Source organism: Cheilinus undulatus, linkage group 6 (assembly GCF_018320785.1).
Source record: "Cheilinus undulatus linkage group 6, ASM1832078v1, whole genome shotgun sequence".
Classification (NCBI taxonomy): domain Eukaryota; kingdom Metazoa; phylum Chordata; class Actinopteri; order Labriformes; family Labridae; genus Cheilinus; species Cheilinus undulatus.
In genome coordinates this window covers 54,110,504-54,134,110 of record NC_054870.1, presented here as the reverse complement: position 1 = coordinate 54,134,110, position 23,607 = coordinate 54,110,504, and the positions used below count along the sequence as shown (strand labels likewise).

At 39.6% G+C, this 23,607-nt stretch overlaps 1 protein-coding gene across 1 annotated transcript; it reads left to right on the top strand.

Annotated features, from left to right (window-relative positions):
• The first annotated feature begins 948 nt into the window (after positions 1-948).
• Positions 949-23,379, top strand: gpr137ba (G protein-coupled receptor 137Ba). The gene is made up of 7 exons (XM_041789269.1): positions 949-1,573; positions 5,094-5,143; positions 16,286-16,508; positions 16,756-16,902; positions 17,097-17,225; positions 18,227-18,348; positions 22,883-23,379. Exons 1-7 carry the CDS (start codon positions 1,196-1,198, stop codon positions 22,995-22,997), a joined length of 1,164 nt encoding a protein of 387 aa, XP_041645203.1. The 5' UTR covers positions 949-1,195; the 3' UTR covers positions 22,998-23,379.
• The last annotated feature ends 228 nt before the right edge of the window (positions 23,380-23,607 follow it).

The window sequence follows — 23,607 nt, the reverse complement described above, 5'->3', positions numbered from 1 at the left end:
TTTTCTCATATTTTGACATTTTATAAAACTAATTTTTACTTTTATATTTTGACCTTTCACTCTCAATTTTTCAATTTAAGTCGTGTTTTTAACTTTTGAAGTCATCGGTTTGAATTCTAGCTCGTATTTTGACATTTTCAGCTCCTATTTTTGACTTTTTAATCCCCTATGTTGACCTATCAGACTAGCAATTTGAAATTGTAACTCATATTTTGACTTTTAAACTAATAATATCACACATTTTCTCATATTTTGACATTTTAACTGAGTATTTTTTACTGTTTAAACCATATTTTGACCTTAAAGACTTCTAATTTTAAATTTAAGTCACATTTTGAACTTTTGAAGTCATCATTTTGAATTCTAGCTCGTATTTTGACATTTTCAGCTCCTATTTTTGGCTTTTTAATCCCATATTTTGAACTATAAAACTTAATGTTTGTTTTATAGTAAAACTTTTATAACTTTAAAATTCTTTTAAAAGTCGTATTTTGACTTTTAAACTCATGATTTCTCCTCATATATTTGCTCCTTAGAAACCTTCTTTTCTATGTTAATATCGTGTTCTGTTCTTTTGAACTACTAAGTTAATTTTTATCTCAGATTCTGAGCTTTAAACTGATCAGTTTTACTTGAATTTCTCAGAGATTTATCATCAGTGCTGGTTTGTTTTTCATGTTTAATCGCTGATGAACATGAGGTTGACAGTTCTGGTTAAACGTAGATCCTGTTAGGCCCTCAGGTTAGACCTGGATCCAGAACCCGGACCTGGTTTAAAGTGAAGTGGATTCCGGTTTTTGGACTCTGGTGTCTGATAGAAACCTCCTCAGCTCAGCTCGGTTTCTGCTCTCCTGGGATCGGTCTGCTGGTGGGAAGCGCCATCACAGGGTTAAAGGTACAGTAGCGTGCGTCAGCTGATACGTATTGTCACGTAATGTAAGGGGGCGTGTCCTGGTCCTCGTCGGCGCTGCGGCTCCGTGCAGCTTCCTGCTCTGGTCTGCTCCACAAACAGCCCTTTCTTCTCTCTCCTCCTCGCCGAGGATCATGTGCCTCTCTCTGCGGCTGTCTGAGCCTCTGCACCAGGAAGTCAGCCTCTCCTCCTCCAGTTGACGGCCCCGCTCTTCCTCCATCTTCCCCCGCGGATGTCTCCTCTCTGAGAGCCCGGAGAGGCTGGATTAAAGCCCGAGAGACGCTCATGGAGGCCCCGCTGGAGGAGAAGGAGCCGTCCGTGGAGAAGTCCCTGCCTCTGCCCACCCTGAGCCCGGCCGTGCCCCCCTATGTGACCCTGGGTCTGACGGTGGTCTACACGGTCTTCTACTCCCTCCTCTTCATCTTCGTCTACGTCCAGCTGTGGCTGGTCCTTCGCTACAGACACAAACGCCTGAGCTACCAGACGGTGTTCCTGTCCCTGTGCCTGCTGTGGTCAGCCCTGCGGACTCTGCTCTTCTCCTTCTACTTCAGGAACTTTGTGACGGCCAACACGCTGGCCCCGTTCCCCTTCTGGCTGCTCTACTGCTTCCCGGTCTGCCTGCAGTTCTTCACCCTCAGCCTGATGAACCTGTACTTCGCTCAGGTGAGTCTGCAGGGGCGCCTGCGCAGTTTATGGGGCCCTCGAGAGCATCGTCATGGGGCCCCTTCATGTCAGCCTCCACTGACCCAGATAGCACTGGACCAGGATGCTCTTCTGTGAAGATCAGAGGCTCTTTAACCCCTGAGCCCCCCTCAGATGTAGCACCTCTGGACACCTTCCAGACAAACATGGACACGTACAGAAAAACTGCCATTAAATCAGCATACATCAATATTTTTTCTACTTTTTTTCATAAATCTCTTCAACAACTTCAGACCTGCTCAAAACTACCAAACATTCAATCATTTTCAAGATTTTAACCCTTTAAATGCCAGTTTGATTATTTGAAATATTTCATTTTTTACTGAAAAGCAAAAAAAGTGGATTATTTTCCATATAATAAGAGTATAAAGATGGGGCTTTGGGGGTGGTGAGAGTCTTGGATGGGTCAAAGATTAGCAACAACATTGATCTGATTGCATTAATATTTTTTACGTAATGTCAGAAATACCCTCTGGACACCTTGGAGGCTAAAATGCCCCCATTGACTTCCATTAAACCAGGTTTTTTAATCTCACTGTCACTGCAGTATAAAATCATGCATTCTTTAATGTCAGCATTTCAATGTGAAGAAGTCTAGTGAAATTTGACATTTTTACCGTATTCCACCAGATTCAACCATTTACTCATTGTAGGACCATGCACCACATTCTTGTATTTTTGCCCGTTATATTACGAAATATTATAAAAAATATTAATGCAATCAAATCAATGTTGTTGCTAATCTTTGACCCATCCAAGACTCTCATCAGCACCAGAGCCCCATCTTTCCACTATAAATTTTATGGAAAATAATTCACGTTTTGTGTTTTTTGTAGTAAAAAATAAAATATTTCAAATAACCAAACTGGCATTTAAAGGCATAAAATCTTGAAAATGATTGAATGTTTGGTAGTTTTGAGCAGGTCTGAAGTTTTTAAGAGATTTATGAAAAAAAATCGTAGAAAAAAATATTGATTATGCTGATTTAATGGCAGTTTTTTTGTACGTGTACATTTTAGCCTCGAAGGTGTCCAGAGGGTAGAAAATTCACTGAGAGAGTCTGAGTGACATTTAAAACATGTTGGATTTCCAACATTTAACTAGAAAGGAGAGTTCCTTTAAAATTCATGCCACAAGCTGTAAAACTGACAAAATGATCACAAATTAAAAAAAAAAACTTGAGAAAAATGTCCAAAAATGCCCGAGGAGGGCGCAAGTGTTAATTTGAAACATTATTCCCATTTTTGACACTCCTATCCTGCTTTTTGCATATTTTGCAAAAGTAAATAATAATTGATGCTTTTTTTCTCACCTTTCTGCTGAATTTGCCCATGTTTTTTGCCTTGTTTTTGGCACTTTTGAACCATTTTGCCTCCTGTGACTCTTTTTTTTTTTTTTTTTTACCACTTCTCACCCATTTTTGCCTCTTTCTGCCCTTTTTGCTGCTTCTTCTCCCCATTTTGAGAGGGACGCAACTGCAGTCAAGATGGCCGACATGGGCGTCGCTAAACATCCAATCCATGCTGGAGGTCCCAACAGAAGTTTCTTCTTGGCGTTGGACTCAGCTGCCAGCGGTTGTCGGTCTTTTTGTCGCCTAAGCCTAACCCTTGGTGCTGGATCTCAAATATATCACCGTCCCCACTGCCTTACCCTGAACCTAACCACTCGGATTTTAATGCCTAAGCCTGACCTTAGACGTACGGACTTCCGGTTTAAACTTCCGGTATGGATTGGATGTATGTCGGCCATCTTGGCTGCATCAAGGTACTCTTGAACAAATTCTCTGGCATTTCCATGAAAATCTTTAAAAAACCCCATAAACAAATTAAATTCCCAAAAATGTCCAAATAATTTCCAAAAATTTCAATGAATATACCTAAAAAATTTTCAAAGAAAAATCCACCCAAATTAAATCAAATACAGTTCCCAAACTGACATGATTTGCTTTAAGTTTACAGAAACATTCCCCCAAACACCCAACAAGTTCCCCTGATTCCCATAAAAATACCAAACAATTTAAAGCAAATTTCCACTAAAAGCTCTGAATTTTCTTCCTAAAATTCACACAGACTCCCCAACATTTCAGGAGATTACCTCCACGTCTGTTCAAATTCTGGATATATTTTTAAAAAGAAAAGCTTGTGAGTATGGCATATTTTTGTTGTATACTTGTTATGTTTAAAAAAGAAATAAGTAAAAAAAAAAATTCCCCAAACAAATTCCCCGAGACTGCTATTAAAATTCTTAAAATTTAAAAAGACCTCCCCAAATTAAAAAAAAAATCAAATATCACAAAAATGTCAAATAACTTCCACAAATATCCATGAAAGTACTTAAAAATTTCAAAGCAACCCCCCAAAATTGAATCGAATCCCCCAAAACATACAAATACAGTTCCCACATTTACATGAAAATGCGTTAAAGTTTACAAATACATTCCCCCAAACACCCAACAAGTTCCCTAATTCCCATAAAAATACCAAACAATTTAAAGCAAATTTTCCCCCAAAATTCCAAAGAAACACTCCATAATATACAAGCATATCCCTAAAATATCAAAGAAAATTCCTGAATATTTCATGGCAAATTCTCCCAACACTCCATCAAGTTACTCAAACTTCAGTGTAAAATCCTGAGACAGTTCTCTAAAAAATGGAAGTCAGAAACTGTTGCTATGAAATGTCCTTATTTGTTCCTGCAGGGTCTCAGGAGGTCAAAGGTTAGAGTCAGGTCCCGTCTCCTTTGACAAAAACATAACCTCCTTTATCACTGCGTGAACACTGATAGGAAGCAGTAAAGTTAGCGTGTGCCTCTTGTGAACGTCGTCTGAGGCTGTTTGTTCACAGATGAGATTGCTCTAATGTCAGCATTAGTGGCTAAGGTGGATACCGTGTGTTTAAAATGATAAAATCTTCTTTATTAGAATAACTGGTGCATAAATGATGATCAGGACCTTTAATAGAGTCTGACAGCCTTAAAACCCATAGCTACACATAAGTACGTGAGCGCTGTGTTTGGTTCCTGCAGGATGTGGTTTTGTTCTTTTCCTGTTTCAGCTGCTCTAACAAATCAATCTGAATTATGTTTAGTTGGTAATATTATAAACAGCAGATCAGATGGATCCTTAAATAAAACTAGCTGCTGTCAGTTAAGTAAGCTGGTACCCTGATCTGCAGTGAATCATCTCTCCAGCTCTTATTTAATCCAAACGTTTAATAAAAGCGTCTTTCTGTGAGATTATTTTTAGAAGAATCTCCTGATGCTGCTGTGAGTCATCCCTGTGCGTTGGTAAAGAGACAGATCCTTACATGTGTCGCAGTTCAGCGTGATTACTGTACGTCTGCAGTCATAAACTCTGCTGTTTTCAGCCTAGAGCTTCCTGTTTTTGATGAAGGTGTTGATCCAGAATACAGAAGTGAAAGCAGACTGTTCAAACAGTGTGACGTATTTGCATGATGCAGCGTTTCCTTTCTTTTTACAGGTCGTTTTCAAGGCAAAGTCCAAATATGCACCTGAGCTTCAGAGATACAGGTAAGGACACACAAGGCTGTGGAAGTCAGATCATTGGGTTCATCTCTGCAGTGAGAGGGAGAGTAACTCTGATAAAGGAGCTTTATTTAGCACCTCTTCTCTGTGTGTTTATTTTTAAATGTTTATTTCAAGCAGGAGACAAAAGAAGAATTGTCCAGCTCCAAAACAACTTTGATCCATGGTGTAAAGATCTATTTTTGTCCTTAGAAGAGTCTAAACCAGAAGTACTTCCTGGTGGTTATGCATCCATGAAACATAAATGGGAAAGTGGTTTTCTGGTCTGACAAGTCAAACAGACCACACTTTAGTGAAAGCAATGGGAGCTGTAAGGGGTTAAGTGTCATCAACACATGACTGCAGGAGCCGGGATTGAACCTCCGACCCTCCCGTTAGGAGAACACTGACACTCGCTGCTAATCCCAAGTAGCCCCGCTCCAGTGTCCTGCTGTGGGACAGTCCAAGTTCTCTGGGTCAGAGCTGGGGTGTCTGTGCCACTGTGATGTGTGCAAATCTGACAATGAAGGGACATGAATGACCTTGTCCTTTGACCTGTGACCTTCAAAATCCAACCAGTTCATCCTTGAGTCCAGTGGTTCTCTACATTGGGATCAGGACCCCCTTAGGGGTCGCAAGACACTGAGAGGGGGTCTCCAGATGCCTTAAAAAATTAGAATATATTTAAATTACACTATTACCACTTTATACCAATTTTGTTCAATTTTAACAAGTTTTTCATACAATTTTCCTGTCAATTTTGTCAATTTCAACACAGTTTTGCCACTTAAAACCAATTTTTTTCTGTTTTAACCCTTTCCACCAGCTTTTTCTACTTGTTTTTGCTGCTTCTGAACCAATTCTTACCACTTTACGCCCATCGTTGCCTCTGTTGACTCCATATTGCCACTTTTAACACCTTTCAAGGCCTGTTTTGTTCATTTTAACCCATTTATCCACATTTTATTATTTGATTGCATTTTTCCTAGTTCAACCAATTTCTGCCCATTTTTCTGCCTAAGTTAACCCTTTTTTGCCCATTTCTATCAATTTTTTCTGCCCATTTTTATCACTGTAAAGCCATTGCAGACACTTGTTAATCCCCTTTTACCACTAAACCAATTTTTAATATTTTTTCAGCACTTTTACCTAATTTTTGCCACTTCAACCCCTTTTGTCTACTTTTAAAATCCAATTTCCCACTTTTTCCACCACTGTTTGCCATTATTGACCCATTTTAGCTATTTTTAACCCTTCTTTATTCTGGTTTTTGGCAAAAGGGATTTTCTTTTTTATTTTTGGCCTTTTTACCTTTATTTGATAGGACAGTGAATAGAGTTGGAGCGGGGAGAGACATGCAGGAAATAGTGCTACAGGTCAGATTCAAACCTGGGTCACCTGCGTATATGGCATGCGCCTTAACCACTCGACTACCAGCGCGCCAGGGACTTTCTTTTTTAAGAAGTTTGCCTCTTGTCTCCACATGACTATTCTTGATTGTGCACGGCTGTGTTCAACCACCTTCAGGTCCAGTGGGGGTCCCCGGCCTCTGGCACCTTTATTTTGGAGGTCGCGGGCTGAAAAGGTTGAGAACCTCTGCTTGAGTCAGAGTGGACAAAGTTTGAAGAAAATGCATCTTGTGCATCATGAAGGGCTTGGACTGATGAGTGGAAAGCTCGCCTGAACACATGAAGCCTCCAGCATGGCTGTCACCAGCAGAAGTCTAAAGATGAAATATTCTTAACATGAGGCTCCAGTGATCATCCGTTACAAAATCGACTCTATTACAAAGATTTCTTAAACTGTCTTATTCTCTGACGCACTTACAGCTTTAAACTTAGCCTCGATGCGACCGCTTATCTGTTCATGTGCACAGAAACCTCTTTGACTTTGACCTTTTACCGTAGAAAACATTATGATTTACAGATTTGAATAATCTTTTAACATTATACAAGTATAAAAACCTCAAATATGAGCCTTAAATATTATTATAAACATATTACTGTTTATTTATTGCATTCCTGGCTGTTGCCAGAAATAAACGCATTAGAAATCTTTGTCTTTGAAATTTATAATCTATGCAGATAAAATGACTGAAAAAGAAAAAGTTAAGGAGTAACTGTCCAAGCTGTCTCACACATGCCAGAAATAACAACATCAACCTGCTCCACCAACTAAAATGCTGCTGTTTTAATGTGCTTTTCTTCTCTGTAATCTGTGGGCGTGGAGTCGGAGCACATCACACAAAGTCTCTTTATGCTTGGCTAGTATTGTTTGTACCAAAGTGAGAGGTTTGGATCTGGATCTTGTTCAACAAAAACATTTAAAGATCCGTTTTTAAACGGTCTATCAACCTCTAAGAAAGAGGAAAGAAAATTAACAATAGTGAAACGGCCCTGTTTATCTGGGCTGAAGCGGCGTCTAGATTTCACAGTTTTGGGAGAATAAATCAAAATTCTTCACTGAAAAGACTAAAGGAATATGAGAGACGCTTGTTTGGGTATTTAGAGCTACAACAGCTGAAGCTCTAAGCCTTCAAATCTAGTTCTCCTGTACAAATGTGACTCACCCCTCATACGGAGAAAACAGGACATCTACGAGAAAAAAATAATTTAAAGAATTAATGAAAAGGGGTATCTTCTGTTTACTCCTCTGTTTTAACTGTTTTTATCAAACTGAAAGCTTTTTCACAAAGATAGCTTAGCCCACTGATAGCTTACCGACTAAAGCTAACAGACTGAAAGCTAGTTAAAGGAAAAGGTAACTTACAAAGATAACCAACTGGAGGCTAACTATTAAAGCTAACTAGCTGGGAGATAACTAGCAAGGCTATTTAAATTTAAGGGAAATGATGCGTACTAACTAAAAGGTAACCAACAAAGCTGGTAATCTGTAAAGCTAACTAACTGAGAGCTAGCTAAGATGGCTAACTAAAGCTAACTCACTGAAAGCTGATCAACTGAATGCTTACTCACTAAGCTAGGTAACTGTCTGACTAATAAAGCTAACCTGCTGGGAGATAGCTAGTAAAGCTAACTAGCAGCTAGCTAACAAAGCTGTCTGACTATAAAGCTAACCTGCTGGGAGATAGCTAGTAAAGCTAACTAGCAGCTAGCTAACAAAGCTGTCTGACTAATAAAGCTAACCTGCTGGGAGATAGCTAGTAAAGCTAACTAGCAGCTAGCTAACAAAGCTGTCTGACTATAAAGCTAACCTGCTGGGAGATAGCTAGTAAAGCTAACTAGCAGCTAGCTAACAAAGCTGTCTGACTAATAAAGCTAACCTGCTGGGAGATAGCTAGTAAAGCTAACTAGCAGCTAGCTAACAAAGCTGTCTGACTATAAAGCTAACCTGCTGGGAGATAGCTAGTAAAGCTAACTAGCAGCTAGCTAACAAAGCTGTCTGACTATTAAAGCTAACCTGCTGGGAGATAGCTAGTAAAGCTAACTAGCAGCTAGCTAACAAAGCTGTCTGACTAATAAAGCTAACCTGCTGGGAGATAGCTAGTAAAGCTAACTAGCAGCTAGCTAACAAAGCTGTCTGACTAATAAAGCTAACCTGCTGGGAGATAGCTAGTAAAGCTAACTAGCAGCTAGCTAACAAAGCTGTCTGACTATAAAGCTAACCTGCTGGGAGATAGCTAGTAAAGCTAACTAGCAGCTAGCTAACAAAGCTGTCTGACTATAAAGCTAACCTGCTGGGAGATAGCTAGTAAAGCTAACTAGCAGCTAGCTAACAAAGCTGTCTGACTAATAAAGCTAACCTGCTGGGAGATAGCTAGTAAAGCTAACTAGCAGCTAGCTAACAAAGCTGTCTGACTAATAAAGCTAACCTGCTGGGAGATAGCTAGTAAAGCTAACTAGCAGCTAGCTAACAAAGCTGTCTGACTAATAAAGCTAACCTGCTGGGAGATAGCTAGTAAAGCTAACTAGCAGCTAGCTAACAAAGCTGTCTGACTAATAAAGCTAACCTGCTGGGAGATAGCTAGTAAAGCTAACTAGCAGCTAGCTAACAAAGCTGTCTGACTATAAAGCTAACCTGCTGGGAGATAGCTAGTAAAGCTAACTAGCAGCTAGCTAACAAAGCTGTCTGACTAATAAAGCTAACCTGCTGGGAGATAGCTAGTAAAGCTAACTAGCAGCTAGCTAACAAAGCTGTCTGACTATAAAGCTAACCTGCTGGGAGATAGCTAGTAAAGCTAACTAGCAGCTAGCTAACAAAGCTGTCTGACTAATAAAGCTAACCTGCTGGGAGATAGCTAGTAAAGCTAACTAGCAGCTAGCTAACAAAGCTGTCTGACTAATAAAGCTAACCTGCTGGGAGATAGCTAGTAAAGCTAACTAGCAGCTAGCTAACAAAGCTGTATGACTAATAAAGCTAACCTGCTGGGAGATAGCTAGTAAAGCTAACTAGCAGCTAGCTAACAAAGCTGTCTGACTAATAAAGCTAACCTGCTGGGAGATAGCTAGTAAAGCTAACTAGCAGCTAGCTAACAAAGCTGTCTGACTAATAAAGCTAACCTGCTGGGAGATAGCTAGTAAAGCTAACTAGCAGCTAGCTAACAAAGCTGTCTGACTAATAAAGCTAACCTGCTGGGAGATAGCTAGTAAAGCTAACTAGCAGCTAGCTAACAAAGCTGTCTGACTAATAAAGCTAACCTGCTGGGAGATAGCTAGTAAAGCTAACTAGCAGCTAGCTAACAAAGCTGTCTGACTAATAAAGCTAACCTGCTGGGAGATAGCTAGTAAAGCTAACTAGCAGCTAGCTAACAAAGCTGTCTGACTATAAAGCTAACCTGCTGGGAGATAGCTAGTAAAGCTAACTAGCAGCTAGCTAACAAAGCTGTCTGACTATAAAGCTAACCTGCTGGGAGATAGCTAGTAAAGCTAACTAGCAGCTAGCTAACAAAGCTGTCTGACTAATAAAGCTAACCTGCTGGGAGATAGCTAGTAAAGCTAACTAGCAGCTAGCTAACAAAGCTGTCTGACTATAAAGCTAACCTGCTGGGAGATAGCTAGTAAAGCTAACTAGCAGCTAGCTAACAAAGCTGTCTGACTAATAAAGCTAACCTGCTGGGAGATAGCTAGTAAAGCTAACTAGCAGCTAGCTAACAAAGCTGTCTGACTAATAAAGCTAACCTGCTGGGAGATAGCTAGTAAAGCTAACTAGCAGCTAGCTAACAAAGCTGTCTGACTAATAAAGCTAACCTGCTGGGAGATAGCTAGTAAAGCTAACTAGCAGCTAGCTAACAAAGCTGTCTGACTATAAAGCTAACCTGCTGGGAGATAGCTAGTAAAGCTAACTAGCAGCTAGCTAACAAAGCTGTCTGACTATAAAGCTAACCTGCTGGGAGATAGCTAGTAAAGCTAACTAGCAGCTAGCTAACAAAGCTGTCTGACTAATAAAGCTAACCTGCTGGGAGATAGCTAGTAAAGCTAACTAGCAGCTAGCTAACAAAGCTGTCTGACTAATAAAGCTAACCTGCTGGGAGATAGCTAGTAAAGCTAACTAGCAGCTAGCTAACAAAGCTGTCTGACTAATAAAGCTAACCTGCTGGGAGATAGCTAGTAAAGCTAACTAGCAGCTAGCTAACAAAGCTGTCTGACTAATAAAGCTAACCTGCTGGGAGATAGCTAGTAAAGCTAACTAGCAGCTAGCTAACAAAGCTGTCTGACTCAGTGGCGTCATCATGAAGATATCTGCTGAAAGCTGTTATTTTTGAACCAGTCAGGCTTCTACAGCCTTGAATTTCTCATTGATTATCAGACGTAGCGCAGCGCGAGAATGGGAGACTTTTCTAAAAGGTTGTTTGCTCCTTGGAAATGACTACATGTTCTGTTTTTGGGTTTTTTTGTTAGTTTTCTCCCTTAAATCTCAGTCTAAACTCTGCCGTCTCCTCCATCAGCTGTTCAGCCGGATGACTGCCGATGGAGGAGACCGGAGCTTGGTAGGTGGAAGTTTTCATGTTAAATCATTAAAAGCATCGATGTTTGCCTAATATTTCCAAGAAGCAGATAGATGTGAAAAACTGAAATAGAAACATTGTCTAGAAAAGGTTCTCCTTAGCTTGATTTTGCTGCGCTCATAGCTGCGCTTTACTGGATAATCTATGAGAAATTCAAGGTTGGAGGAGCTGAATATGTCAGTAGGACATTAATATTTTCAGAGGATATCTTTGTTAGAACAAGGCTGATCTAAAAAAGCATTTTAGAGTTTGAAATTTCGCTGCCGTGCTGCATGGTGATAAGTGATTATCAGGAGGATCGATGAGGAAAGGGATGTTTTTAAAATTAATTACGCGAATATCTGACAGAATAGACGTATATAGCCTTTCAAAATGAGGTTTATATTTCCCTTTTCACATTTCTCTGCTTGCTGCGTTCTTAAACCTGCTCTCTACGACTTAACAGGCCGAATCACTGGCGACTCCATCAGACGGCTTCAGTTCGCTGCTGCGACTCTTTCTAGAACGCCTCGTCTCATGGCGAACCTTTGGTCTGAACTGGGCTTTACAAAGCTAGCCTCTAACAAAGCTAACCAACCAAGGGTTAACTTCTAAACTGAGGGATTACAAGTAAAGCTAACTGACTGAAAACTAACAAAGCTTACTTACAAAAATAACAAACTAAAAGCTAACTTACAAAGCTAGCCTCTAACAAAGCTAGCCAACAGAGAGTTAACTAAAAAAGGCAAATAACAGAAGCTGACGAAGCTAAAGTCCTGGAAGCTAATTAACAAAGCTGACTAATGAAGCCTACTAGCTGAGAGATAACTAGCAATGTTAGTTAACCGAATTCCAACTGATAAAGCTCTGCATTGAAACCAGGAGTTAACTAACAGAGCTATAGTTGCCTAGCAAAGCTAACCAAGGGCTCACTTGTAAAGCTAACAGAGATTATTAGCAAAGGTAACTCAACTAAAGGGTACAGCTAGCTTACTGAGAGCTAACTGGCAATCTTTGTGAACAAGATAAAACACTAAAGCTAATAAACTGAATGCTAACTCACAAACCTAGCTTCTAACAAAGCTAGCCAACTTATAAAGTCAACTAACAGAGATAACTAATAAAGTTTATGTACTAAAACTAACAAAGCTTTCTGACTAATGAAGCACACTGACAGCTAACGACAGAGCTAATAAACAGTATGCCAACTAAAAAGCTTTGTGTATAACTGACAGCTAACTAGCTTACTAGCAGCTAACTAACTTACTAGCAGCTAACAGCTAACTAACTTACTAGCAGCTAACTAACTTACTAGCAGCTAACAGCTAACTAACTTACTAGCAGCTAACAGCTAACTAACTTACTAGCAGCTAACAGCTAACTAACTTACTAGCAGCTAACTAACTTACTAGCAGCTAACAGCTAACTAACTTACTAGCAGCTAACTAACTTACTAGCAGCTAACAGCTAACTAACTAACTAGCAGCTAACTAACTTACTAGCAGCTAACAGCTAACTAACTTACTAGCAGCTAACAGCTTACTAACTTACTAGCAGCTAACAGCTAACTACCTTACTAGCAGCTAACAGCTAATTAACTTACTAGCAGCTAACTAACTTACTAGAAGCTAACAGCTAACTAACTTACTAGCAGCTAACTAACTTACTAGCAGCTAACAGCTAACTAACTTACTAGCAGCTAACTAACTTACTAGAAGCTAACAGCTAACTAACTTACTAGCAGCTAACTAACTTACTAGCAGCTAACAGCTAACTACCTTACTAGCAGCTAACAGCTAACTAACTTACTAGCAGCTAACTAACTTACTAGCAGCTAACAGCTAACTAACTTACTAGCAGCTAACTAACTTACTAGCAGCTAACAGCTAACTACCTTACTAGCAGCTAACAGCTAACTAACTTACTAGCAGCTAACAACTAACTAACTTACTAGCAGCTAACTAACTTACTAGCAGCTAACAGCTAACTAACTTACTAGCAGCTAACAGCTAACTAACTTACTAGCAGCTAACTAACTTACTAGCAGCTAACAGCTTACTAACTTACTAGCAGCTTACAGCTAACTAACTTACTAGCTGCTAACAGCTAACTAACTTACTAGCAGCTAACAGCTAACTAACTTACTAGCAGCTAACTAACTTACTAGCAGCTAACAGCTAACTAACTTACTAGCAGCTAACAGCTAACTAACTTACTAGCAGCTAACAGCTAACTAACTTACTAGCAGCTAACTAACTTACTAGCAGCTAACAGCTAACTAACTTACTAGCAGCTAACTAACTTACTAGCAGCTAACAGCTAACTAACTAACTAGCAGCTAACTAACTTACTAGCAGCTAACAGCTAACTAACTTACTAGCAGCTAACAGCTTACTAACTTACTAGCAGCTAACAGCTAACTACCTTACTAGCAGCTAACAGCTAATTAACTTACTAGCAGCTAACTAACTTACTAGAAGCTAACAGCTAACTAACTTACTAGCAGCTAACTAACTTACTAGCAGCTAACAGCTAACTACCTTACTAGCAGCTAACAGCTAACTAACTTACTAGCAGCTAACAACTAACTAACTTACTAGCAGCTAACTAACTTACTAGCAGCTAACAGCTAACTAACTTACTAGCAGCTAACAGCTAACTAACTTACTAGCAGCTAACTAACTTACTAGCAGCTAACAGCTTACTAACTTACTAGCAGCTTACAGCTAACTAACTTACTAGCTGCTAACAGCTAACTAACTTACTAGCAGCTAACAGCTAACTAACTTACTAGCAGCTAACTAACTTACTAGCAGCTAACAGCTAACTAACTTACTAGCAGCTAACAGCTTACTAACTTACTAGCAGCTAACAGCTTACTAACTTACTAGCAGCTAACAGCTAACTAACTTACTAGCAGCTAACAGCTAACTAACTTACTAGCAGCTAACTAACTTACTAGCAGCTAACAGCTAACTAACTTACTAGCAGCTAACTAACTTACTAGCAGCTAACAGCTAACTAACTTACTAGCAGCTAACTAACTTACTAGCAGCTAACAGCTAACTAACTAACTAGCAGCTAACTAACTTACTAGCAGCTAACTAACTTACTAGCAGCTAACAGCTAACTAACTTACTAGCAGCTAACAGCTAACTAACTTACTAGCAGCTAACTAACTTACTAGCAGCTAACAGCTTACTAACTTACTAGCAGCTTACAGCTAACTAACTTACTAGCTGCTAACAGCTAACTAACTTACTAGCAGCTAACAGCTAACTAACTTACTAGCAGCTAACTAACTTACTAGCAGCTAACAGCTAACTAACTTACTAGCAGCTAACAGCTTACTAACTTACTAGCAGCTAACAGCTTACTAACTTACTAGCAGCTAACAGCTAACTAACTTACTAGCAGCTAACAGCTAACTAACTTACTAGCAGCTAACTAACTTACTAGCAGCTAACAGCTAACTAACTTACTAGCAGCTAACTAACTTACTAGCAGCTAACAGCTAACTAACTTACTAGCAGCTAACTAACTTACTAGCAGCTAACAGCTAACTAACTAACTAGCAGCTAACTAACTTACTAGCAGCTAACAGCTAACTAACTTACTAGCAGCTAACAGCTTACTAACTTACTAGCAGCTAACAGCTAACTACCTTACTAGCAGCTAACTAACTTACTAGAAGCTAACAGCTAACTAACTTACTAGCAGCTAACTAAGCAGCTAACAGCTAACTAACTTACTAGCAGCTAACTAACTTACTAGAAGCCAACAGCTAACTAACTTACTAGCAGCTAACTAACTTACTAGCAGCCAACAGCTAACTACCTTACTAGCAGCCAACAGCTAACTAACTTACTAGCAGCTAACTAACTTAAAGCTAACTAACTAACAGCCAACTAACATTAGCTAACTAACTTACTAGCAGCTAACAGCTAACTACCTTACTAGCAGCCTAACAGCTAACTAACTTACTAGCAGCTAACAACTAACTAACTTACTAGCAGCTAACTAACTTACTAGCAGCTAACAGCTAACTAACTTACTAGCAGCTAACAGCTAACTAACTTACTAGCAGCTAACTAACTTACTAGCAGCTAACAGCTTACTAACTTACTAGCAGCTTACAGCTAACTAACTTACTAGCTGCTAACAGCTAACTAACTTACTAGCAGCTAACAGCTAACTAACTTACTAGCAGCTAACTAACTTACTAGCAGCTAACAGCTAACTAACTTACTAGCAGCTAACAGCTTACTAACTTACTAGCAGCTAACAGCTTACTAACTTACTAGCAGCTAACAGCTAACTAACTTACTAGCAGCTAACAGCTAACTAACTTACTAGCAGCTAACAGCTAACTAACTTACTAGCTGCTAACAGCTAACTAACTTACTAGCAGCTAACAGCTAACTAACTTACTAGCAGCTAACAGCTTACTAACTTACTAGCAGCTAACAGCTAACTAACTTACTAGCAGCTAACAGCTAACTAACTTACTAGCAGCTAACTAACTTACTAGCAGCTAACAGCTAACTAACTTACTAGCAGCTAACAGCTAACTAACTTACTAGCTGCTAACAGCTTACTAACTTACTAGCAGCTAACAGCTGACTACCTTACTAGCAGCTAACAGCTAACTAACTTACTAGCAGCTAACTAACTTAGAGCTAAGTAGATGAAAGGTGAATGAAGGCTAACAAAGTCAAATAGTTTAAAATACAACAAACGAAGCTTGCCAACTAATGAAACTTATAAACTTTGAAGCAGCTAACAAAGCCAAAGAAGTGAAAGCTAACTTACAAAGCTGGCTAATTAACAAGCTAACTAGCTGAGTGCTAACTAGCAAAGCTAACTAATCAAAGGGTAACTACCACAGTTACCTCACTGAAAGCTTACAGCAGACAGGATAGTTAAAGTAACTGAGCACTACTAACAACGCTAACTCACTTAAGGCCAGCGGAGCTTGTTAACTCATGAAGCTATTAACAAAGCTAACTATCAAAGCTAACAACATTAGCTAACAAAGCTACCTGAATGAACTGACAGCTGATCGGTCACTGGTTCATCTGGATGCCTGAACCTTCCAAAATAAAAGTAGACACGAGGAGAAGAGTTGGGAATCTGCACAGTGATTAACTGTGACAGGTTAACAGGTTAACTGGTTTATTTATCATGTTTTTCTCCCCCTGCAGGCTGCCGTTGTACCTGCTCTTCCTCTTCATCAGCCTGCTGTTCCTCATCGTGAATCTGGTCTGTGCTCTGCTGGTTAAAACCTCGTCTGCAGAAGTTCACACCATCGTTCTCATCAGGGTCGCCATCAACGACACGCTCTTCGTCCTGTGTGCCGTCTCGCTCTCTGTGTGCCTCTACAAGATTGCAAAGATGTCGCTGGCCAACATTTACCTGGAATCAAAGGTGAGAAACTCTCCCTGTGAGCTGAGCAGCACCAGTCCTTCAGTGTCCAGTTTAACAAACATTGTCTCATATCACGGTGTGGTCAAAAGCTTGATGATAATAAACCTCCAGAAACGTTGTCATCAGACCCTCCAGTCGTCTCAGGCTCTCTTTGATTTGAACTTTTTCTTCCTGCCCACAGACAGTTCTTCTGAGGATATCTGCCTGCATCTACATTATTTGTGATATATTTTCTGTATCTGTTTAGGGGACGTCGGTGTGTCAGGTGACGGTCATTGGAGCCACCGTCATCCTCCTGTACTCGTCGCGTGCGTGCTACAACCTGGTCGTCCTCGCGCTCTCCAACAAGAGCATCAACTCCTTTGACTACGACTGGTACAACGTCTCAGACCAGGTGATGCTCCAGAGTCGGGACACTTAGAAGATAGTTTGGTATTTGTGGTGTTGGCTAGATTTGCTGAGAATTAAACAGACACATTGGTAACACATTGATTTAAATCATATCGCTCTGTAAAGCTTCCTTCATTTCCAGGACAGTGAATCAGCTCTTTGAGGAGTTAATGTGAAATACTGGTGTTTGTGTTTCAGGCTGATTTGCAGTTGACTCTTGGTGACACCGGGTACATCGTCTTCGGCGTGGTGCTGTTCGTGTGGGAGCTGCTCCCAACATCTCTGGTGGTTTTCTTCTTCAGAGTCCGACAGCCGAATCAGGACAGGGTGAGCCTGGATCTACCATAGGATGGGCGGGAATCCTCTCAGGGGTCATGACATAAAGATTTAAGATTATTTATAGGAGAGAAGATGAAACAAACTTGAGTTTAGCTGCAGAAAATGTCTGTTTCTGGAGCAAGTATAAAGGTATTCTGATTTATACGAGGCGCCGGTAGCCTTGTGGTGTACACAAGGCTAGAAAACCCTGCCTATGGCTTTCTCATGCATTCACCTGTCCCATTCACTTTCTTCCCCTTATCTAAGGCTGCGTTGCCGTGGCAGCAGGCTGAGCAAGTCAACCCAGACTATCCACCGTCCCAACTCCCAAAAATTAATCTTAAAATATTCAGATGTGAATGAGGTGGGATTTCATCAGTTCTCAGTGAAAAACAAGAGTTTACAAATATATAAAGTATTATGACTAGAATGTTTTTTGTAGTTTGTTGCAGTTAAGAGTTCTGAATAAAGTCTGAGCGGGACTGTACTAAGAAGCACCAGATCTTCCAAAGTTTTTGTACAATTTGACAACGTTCTGGTGTCTGCAATTTTTGATAAAAAACAGAAATGATCCAATATCAGTTTCCAAGCATTTCTACTTTAAAAACAAAATCTCTAATCTCCTTGAATCTAAATGCATTTGCCTTTATTTTTAATGTATTGATATTTTCCTTTATTCTTTCTTTTTTAAGATTTGGGGAGTTTTTGCCTTTAATTGAAAAGGACAGGACTGTGGATAAAATTGTAAATCACGGAGAGAAAAAATGAAATAACATGCAGGAGAGGAGCCACACATCAGATTGTTGCTTGGACTAGCTTCCATCCCTGACTGCTGGGCTCGCTCGTAGCTTTGCAGTTTTAACACACTAAACATAAACGTACACTTTTTAAAAGTCCCGTTACACACAAATACACACACAAATACAGCAGCTTCGGTTTCTTCTCTTTCTGTTTTTTTTTTTTTTAATAATGTGTGAAATATGACCATCTTTTTCCCGGCTCTCCCTCAGAGCGGCTCTGGGATTCCCAGTCACGTCTTCTCCTCCAGGTCGTACTTCTTCGACAACCCACGGCGTTACGACAGCGACGATGACCTGGCGTGGAGCGTCATGCCTCAGAACATCCAGGCCAGGTAAAAACACAGAAAATGACCATGAAACGCCTGAGCTACAACGGTAGAAAAGTTTAATAGCAGACATAAAACTAACAGGAGAGACATGACAGACATTTTACCATCCCCTTAATGTTATAATATTATTAAAGCACATTCTTATTACCAGCAGGAGTGATTATGACAGTGCTTTACTTTCTGCTCTTCTTGAAAGAATACATCTGATTGTAAATGCTGCATCTGCTGTGACCAGGAAGAGAATACACATTAGAGCAGCAATACTAAATGTGTGGCTCTTTTGTGATAGTTTGTGGCTCTTTTGTGTCTAAATTTAAAATATTTTCACCCAGAAAACTTTAAAAAGAGAAACTTTTACCACAGAAATTATCCATCGAAAGTCACATTAATCAGTATGTTTCCCACACTTATACAGAAGGCTTTAATTGTCAACCTTTAAATTTGTCTGTATATTTAAATTGTCCTTATTTGTAATTATTTCCACTTTTAATCCGTTTTTCCTGCTTTAAGCCCACTTTTGTCACTTCTTTTTGCCAAGTTTTTGACTTTTTATCCTGCTTTTTACTACTTACAATTTTTCCCCATTTTTGCCACTTTTCACCCATTTAAGCTGCATTTTGCCAATAAATGCCACTTTTTTCCCCAGATTTTGCCACTCTTTGCTGGGTTTTTTTGCCCATTCTCCCACCTTTAGCTGCCTTTTGCCCATTTTAGTCACTTTACACTCTTTTTTTGTCATGTTTTTAGCACTTTTTGACCATTTTTGCCACCTGTAACACATTTTTTTGTCACTTCTCACCCAAATTTGGCCACTTTATGTCCTTTTTGCCACATTTTCTCCCTCATTTTGTCACTTTCAACCAGTATTTGGCTTTTTATGCCAATTTTGCTTCTTTTCACCAGTTTTTACTGCTTTTGGACCATTTTGCCCCCTTTAACTTATTTTGATTGCCACTTTAATCCATTTTTGCTTCTTTTCACCAGTTTTTACTCCTTTTGACCATTTTTCCCCCTTTAACTTATTTTGATTGCCACTTTAATCCATTTTTGCCTCTTTTCACCTCTTAGATTATGGCTCTTGCAAAGGTCTTTTTCAACAATTTGGCTCTTTGGTTGAGCAGGGTTGAGTAACACTGCTTTAGAGGCCCTCTATTTGTGTTGGAGTTCACCTAAAGGCCCTTTTCTAGACCAGAGAGCTCCGGAGTGTCCTGGTTTTGTTTATCAGGTCTTTTTCCAGCCTGTGAGGCCTCTGCAGCCCTCAGGTCGTCTGGCAGCAGGCTTTCATATTCCCTTAAATCTGAACAAACTCTACAGTGAGGCTTCTTTTATTACCAAAGTCCACGACCTTTGGACAGCCTTCCTAAAAACCTGTAAACAGAGTCCTGCTGTTAAAGGCAGACTCAGGGTCTACAGGTTTTTGTTAGACATTAAAGAGGTTCTACGGAGATACAAGTTAATTATTACTCACATTTGATCACTTTTGGTGTGGAGTTTAACTTATAGTTTTTATTTTTTCCTTTTCCAGCTCCTTACACCAGGATTCCTCCACTTGGGCATCCTAAAGTTACAGTATTACAGGCAGCAGGGCTCCACACTTTTTAAAAGAAATATATGACTTTTCAAGACCTTTTAAGGCCCGATTGGGTTTGTTTTTTGTTGGCGCTTCTTGTTTTTTTATATGGAACTAAATGGTTTCGGTTCCTGTTGTCCTAAGTTTACATTTGTTGGTGCGTGTCTTGCAAGTTCCAGTTATTGTTTGCCTCTAAAATGTATTCCTACATTTTTCATCTTCAAGCCAAATGTGCTTGAATGTGCATTCTCATGCATCCTCTCTTTTAACTAATGCCCTCCCATAAATGCTGGGAATGACACATGATCAAGGAAATCTGCAAGTAGACAGAATAATAAATGAAATTAATAAAAAATTGGTTAGAGTTTCATGAAGCATCAAAATCCATTATTGAAACAGATATGCCTCTACAGTTTGCCCCTTTATCTTTAGGAAATGTGGATTTTCAGATCAGATGTAGTGATAAATACCTTTTCAGCATATTGACCTCAGCCTGTAAAAAAGCTATTACTAGACAGTGGTTGCTTCTTGAAACCCCACAATACAGGAATGGATTCATATTGTAAATCATATTTATGCTTTGGAAAGAATTACTTTTTGTTTACATCTGTGAAAAGATATTTTTGTTAAACTACAAACCAACTGGAAAGTGTTTCTATATTGACTGTAAATACTGGCCTATATTGACCGTAAATACTGGCCTGTATTGACCGTAAATACTGGCCTATATTGACCGTAAATACTGGCCTATATTGACCGTAGGTACTGGCCTATATTGACCATAGGTACTGGCCTATATCGACCGTAAATACTGGCCTATATTGACCGTTAATACTGGCCTATATTGACCATAGGTACTGGCCTATATTGACCGTAAATACTGGCCTATATTGACCATAAATACTGGCCTATATTGACCGTAAATACTGGCCTATATTGACCGTAAATACTGGCCTATATTGACCGTAAATACTGGCCTATATTGACCGTAAATACTGGCCTATATTGACCGTAAATACTGGCCTATATTGACCGTAGGTACTGGCCTATATTGACCATAGGTACTGGCCTATATCGACCGTAAATACTGGCCTATATTGACCGTTAATACTGGCCTATATTGACCATAGGTACTGGCCTATATTGACCGTAAATACTGGCCTATATTGACCATAAATACTGGCCTATATTGACCGTAAATACTGGCCTATATTGACCGTAAGTACTGGCCTATATTGACCGTAAATACTGGCCTATATTGACCGTAAATACTGGCCTATATTGACCGTAAATACTGGCCTATATTGACCGTAAATACTGGCCTATATTGACCGTAAATACTGGCCTATATTGACCGTAGGTACTGGCCTATATTGACCATAGGTACTGGCCTATATCGACCGTAAATACTGGCCTATATTGACCGTTAATACTGGCCTATATTGACCATAGGTACTGGCCTATATTGACCGTAAATACTGGCCTATATTGACCATAAATACTGGCCTATATTGACCGTAAATACTGGCCTATATTGACCATAGGTACTGGCCTATATTGACCGTAAATACTGGCCTATATTGACCATAAATACAGGCCTATATTGACCGTTAATACTGGCCTATATTGACCATAGGTACTGGCCTATATTGACCGTAAATACTGGCCTATATTGACCATAAATACTGGCCTATATTGACCGTAAATACTGGCCTATATTGACCATAGGTACTGGCCTATATTGACCGTAAATACTGGCCTATATTGACCATAAATACTGGCCTATATCGACCGTAAATACTGGCCTATATTGACCATAGGTACTGGCCTATATTGACCGTAAATACTGGCCTATATTGACCATAAATACTGGCCTATATTGACCGTAAATACTGGCCTATATTGACCATAGGTACTGGCCTATATTGACCGTAAATACTGGCCTATATTGACCATAAATACTGGCCTATATTGACCATAAATACTGGCCTATATTGACCGTAAATACTGCCCTATATTGACCGTAAATACTGCCCTATATTGACCGTAAATACTGCCCTATATTGACCGTAAATACTGGCCTATATTGACCGTAAGTACTGGCCTATATTGACCGTAAATACTGGCCTATATTGACCGTAAATACTGGCCTATATTGACCGTAAATACTGGCCTATATTGACCGTAAGTACTGGCCTATATTGACCGTAAGTAGTGGCCTATATTGACCGTAAATACTGGCCTATATTGACCGTAAGTACTGGCCTATATTGACCGTAAATACTGGCCTATATTGACCGTAAGTACTGGCCTATATTGACCGTAAATACTGGCCTATATTGACCGTAAATACTGGCCTATATTGACCGTAAGTACTGGCCTATATTGACCGTAAGTAGTGGCCTATATTGACCGTAAATACTGGCCTATATTGACCGTAAATACTGGCCTATATTGACCGTAAGTACTGGCCTATATTGACCGTAAATACTGGACTATATTGACTGTAAATACTGGCCTATATTGAACGTAAATACTGGACTATATTGACTGTAAATACTGGACTATATTGACCGTAAATACTGGCCTATATTGAACGTAAATACTATCCTATATTGACCGTAAATACTGGCCTATATGGGCTGTAAATATCAGTCACATAAATGAATAAGTTTGACTGTTTGACTGCACACAGTTAAAATAATAGTTTAATAGAATGTTAGGGACTGAAACATTGGTACCATTGGAAGACAGTCTCTCTCTTCATGGCATCTTGGGTAACTTGTGTTTTTAGAATGAGAAAGCATCTGTTGTCTTTTTTACACTCCTGTACCTCTGATATTATAAATAACAGAGACGTTTGGTTTAAAAACGTGTGGTCCATTAAAAGAATACTACAGTATTGATAGATCTTTCTTGTCATTTATTCACTATCATTTCAATGACGGTTAAATGCTTTTTCTCCAGTTTGGCGGCCGACAGCTACGAGTGGGGGAGTCAGAGCAGCGGGATCAGCGCCTACATCGGAGGAGACGACGGTTACCTCCTCCCTGCTCCTCCTGAACACCTGGGACATTACTGACATTGCTCACCTGTCCACATGTCTTTTACTCTCTGTATATTTTTGCACAGTCTCTGTCGGTGTCAGAGGCACATCGTGTGGATGGATGAAAGCGTCCTCGTCTTACTCTCACTAGAACTAACAGACTTCTCTCTGCCAGTATGTACAGTCCACTGATGAGGCGTCACGTTTGCACACTCCTTGTACAAAGTTTGACCTAGTCATGTCTACTCTTAGACGTTTTACTTGTATAGATATTTAATAGTGCTAATATATTTCTGACTTTTGTAAAACGTACTGTACTGATGTTTTATGTACTGTCTGTGGACACACTCTTTTTCATACACATTTTTTACATAGAGGAGATTCATTTAATTCATATTAAAAAAGTGGAAATGCTGTGAAAGAGGTACGGTTTCTTACATTTCTTTTTGATACCAGGGCTGTCAGGGTTGTGGAGTCAATGGAAATGATTTTAATGTGTGAAATTCATGCATTCAGCTCTTTGGATGTCATGTTAGAAGTTACAGGGGAATTCCTGCTGACTGTTTCAGTTGACATTCAGACAGGAAGTAGGAGACTGCATGCTACTTTAGGTCAAGTGAAGTAAACAAGATACCTGTGTCCAGTG

What these genes read in the sequence shown, in the direction of transcription:
- gpr137ba (XM_041789269.1), top strand. Translation starts at nt 1,196, where the DNA reads ATGGAGGCCCCGCTGGAGGAGAAGGAGCCGTCCGTGGAGAAGTCCCTG. An exon ending in TGAACCTGTACTTCGCTCAG is followed by an intron (nt 1,574 to 5,093) that starts GTGAGTCTGCAG and finishes TTCTTTTTACAG; the next exon opens with GTCGTTTTCAAGGCAAAGTC. An exon ending in GGTACAACGTCTCAGACCAG is followed by an intron (nt 16,903 to 17,096) that starts GTGATGCTCCAG and finishes TTTGTGTTTCAG; the next exon opens with GCTGATTTGCAGTTGACTCT.